This window comes from Antrostomus carolinensis, unplaced genomic scaffold, assembly GCF_000700745.2.
Source record: "Antrostomus carolinensis isolate BGI_N321 unplaced genomic scaffold, ASM70074v2 scaffold22693, whole genome shotgun sequence".
Taxonomy (NCBI): Eukaryota; Metazoa; Chordata; class Aves; order Caprimulgiformes; family Caprimulgidae; genus Antrostomus; species Antrostomus carolinensis.
Genome location: NW_010303458.1, coordinates 616 through 3662, shown reverse-complemented (window position 1 = coordinate 3662; position 3047 = coordinate 616). Strand labels below are relative to the sequence as shown.

Genomic DNA, 3047 nt, shown 5'->3' with positions numbered 1-3047 from the left:
CCCTACTACGGAACTTGGAGGCTCATAAATTGAAATGACGTCCTCCCTTGCTAACCCCTGGAGGCTTAAATACAGTTTGTGTGACTTGAAGAAAAGATTTACTTTGATTGGACTCCACTGTATCTGTTCAAGTATAATATCAAATTGCAAACCTTTTTATTTAAGTAAAAATTTACCTTTATTAAAAATAATCCTGCAGGCAAATAGAACCTCAATGTATGCAGTAAGAAGTGGCTGTATTCAAGAGAATTAAATTATTTTTGTTAGTTGATAAGACAGAGCAAACAGCTGCAACTGACTGCGATGACTGTTATTTTTATTTAGATAGCAGAAATAGTAGGTAGCTTTGCAGAAAATGTCACCATATCAGCCCATACTACAGAGTAAGCATGTTACAAAAAGTTTCCCAATTTAAAATAGGACAGTATAGTAACATTTTAAAGATTGCCTCAACAAAACATACTATTTTTTCATTGTTTAGACTAATTATTTTGCTCTTTAAAATTTAAGATAGAAAGGCATAGATAATGAGGGAATTCGTATGTCACCTCTTCTCTGTGAGTTCAAGTCCCATCTTTAATAATGCAAATGAATCTCCCATCCCAGTCTCTTTGTTCACTATACAGAACCATCACAGCACAACTCAGAGAGATTCAGCTCTCCTAAAACCCAGGTTTATAATTCCAGGTGCTCTGTCAGAGGTGTGAGGTACACTACATCACTGTAGCGTGTAAAACGTATTATTCTTATCTTCCTCTTGTCTTGCACCTCTGCCAACCTCCTAAAATCTTTTAGTATCCCAAGATCTGGACAAGCTGTTCTGTACCACTCCAATCCTTATTTTGAGCATAAGCAGTTACATGAATTCCTTTTTGTGCTGTGCTGTTGCCAAATGTATGTATAGAGAGAAGGGAGAGTATTTGGACTGACCAAAAGTGCTGTACCTGCAGATGGCATGACTGACTTCTGCAGTACGATTTTTGAAAGATGATGAATACCCAAATTTAGAGAAAATAAACAAAGACAAAGGTCAAAAAGATCAAAATACAAGTCAGCCTCTTCCTCAAATGTGCTGAAACTTGGTACAACTTGGCCAGCTCCAGCCACAGGATCAGCTAGCTCCCGCAGCTGTAACACTGTGACCCCATGCCACTGCTAAAATGCAGTCTGCCAATTAAAAGAAGAATTAAAGCTTTACAAATTAGCGGTGTATTAAGCCAACCAATAATGTGCAGCATATTTACATGTAAAATGATACACATACCAACCACCAAACCATTTCAAATGTGTGTGGAGAAGCTTTCACAATGCCTGCTTGCACCTTTCCTGCCTTTGCCTGTGTTTTGGTCTCCCCACTAAGAAATGCTAAGAAGTTGCTCATGGACTACATGGAAGTAGAAGGATAGAACTCATACTTAGTCATAAAACATTTGCCAACAGATCACGTTTTGCCATTCTGTTTTTTCCTCTCTGCCCCGACCCCCACCCCACCCCCCTTCCAAAAAGTTATGTTTTTCCAGCAGTAAGCCAGCACAAACCTTCACTTCTTTTCCTAACTGGTAGGTCACTGGGCTATAGCCAGCATCCCTCCCCTTGCCCACCCACAGAGGTTCAGTGTCCCCACGCTGCAATGCTCCTCACTATGTTCCCCTCATTTCCTACTGGGAATGCAATTTGCACTGTCCCCAACAGTCTAATGGGCTGAGTCTTGTAGTTTATTGTCACCCGTGTTCTTACTGTCAGGTGTTAACGACATTAGATTGGCCCTGGCATAAGTCAGCTCACCTAGTTTACAGACTGCATATATGGCATAAATTGTGTCGCTTTCGGCATTAAACTTTCCAGTTTTACAACTGAGACACAGAAAATGAAAAAGCTTGCTGTTTAACAGTGTAATTCAATTCAACCCAACAATCAATACATTATTTTATTACATGTTTTATATATATATATATATGATAAAGTTAAATGGCTAGAACAGTGGGTCTATACTCGAGTGTTTACCTCACATATGCATGAAGGAAAAATAAAAGTTGGTTCAACAATACTCTGTTCACATTATCCAGGCTTCCAAGTGTAGTTGTTGTGTGCAAGTTTTCTCTGTTCATGTGGTATTCCCCCCCCCCCCCCCCCCCCCGTGGTAGCATGATTATGCTTAGTACTTTGTCTGCTTGGCTTTTTGTGCTCTTGGCTGCATTCATTTAGATTTTCCTTTAAAACACTGATATTACTTATAGTTTTTACACTTGGCTCCTGTGTGTGTCTCATACGTACCCATCCAACTGTGTCTGTGTTCTGTGCTTTTCTGTTTGTGAAGTGTAATATGTTATGTGTAATGGTTTTTTTTTAACAATACAAAAAAAGACTTTTTTAATTAAAAAAGCCTTCCTACTTACTCACTGCAAAACTATCAACATGCATGGTTTTACATTTGCATTACAATTAACATGGCTTGTCTTTTACTAGGGATGTACCACATGAGTGGACGTTCGCTTTCTTTAACGAGTACTTCCCATCAGTTCTTTGATGGCTTTAAACTTGATTTATTTTAATATTACAGTTGATACAGATATTCAAAATGCACATAACTGAGCCACTCGTTTATGCATATAACATCCAGAGACTATGGACTTCAGCTGCCTGCACTGCCCTAACCATATGCTACATTTTTCACAAAGTATTCTCTAACACAGTGCTGCCCTGGGAAGGTGCTGCCTCTGACCCCTCTTTCCTTCTCTCCCCGCAGATCCGCGTCGTGAAGGCATTCCGTAGCTCTCTCTATGAAGGTTTAGAAAAACCAGAATCTAGAACCTCTATTCACAACTTTATGACTCATCCTGAATTTAGGATAGAAGATTCCCAGCCCCACATCCCACTCATTGATGACACAGACCTAGAAGAAGACTCTGCTCTCAAGAAAAACTCAAGTCCACCATCTTCGCTGAACAAGAACAACAGTGCTATCGACAGTGGAATAAATCTTACAACTGATACAAGTAAATCAGCTACCTCTTCTAGTCCAGGAAGCCCAATACATAGCCTGGAGA

General features: G+C 39.6%; 1 protein-coding gene across 1 annotated transcript in view; it reads left to right on the top strand.

Moving 5' to 3' along the window:
* The window catches only part of LOC104521962 (plasma membrane calcium-transporting ATPase 2-like), a gene marked incomplete at both ends in the record, with an annotated part of 43492 nt that extends 40445 nt beyond the window's left edge, over positions 1-3047 (top strand). Inside the window, 1 exon segment of the mRNA XM_010164113.1 lies at positions 2747-3047. Within this exon segment, the coding sequence (XP_010162415.1) occupies positions 2747-3047 (301 nt within the window).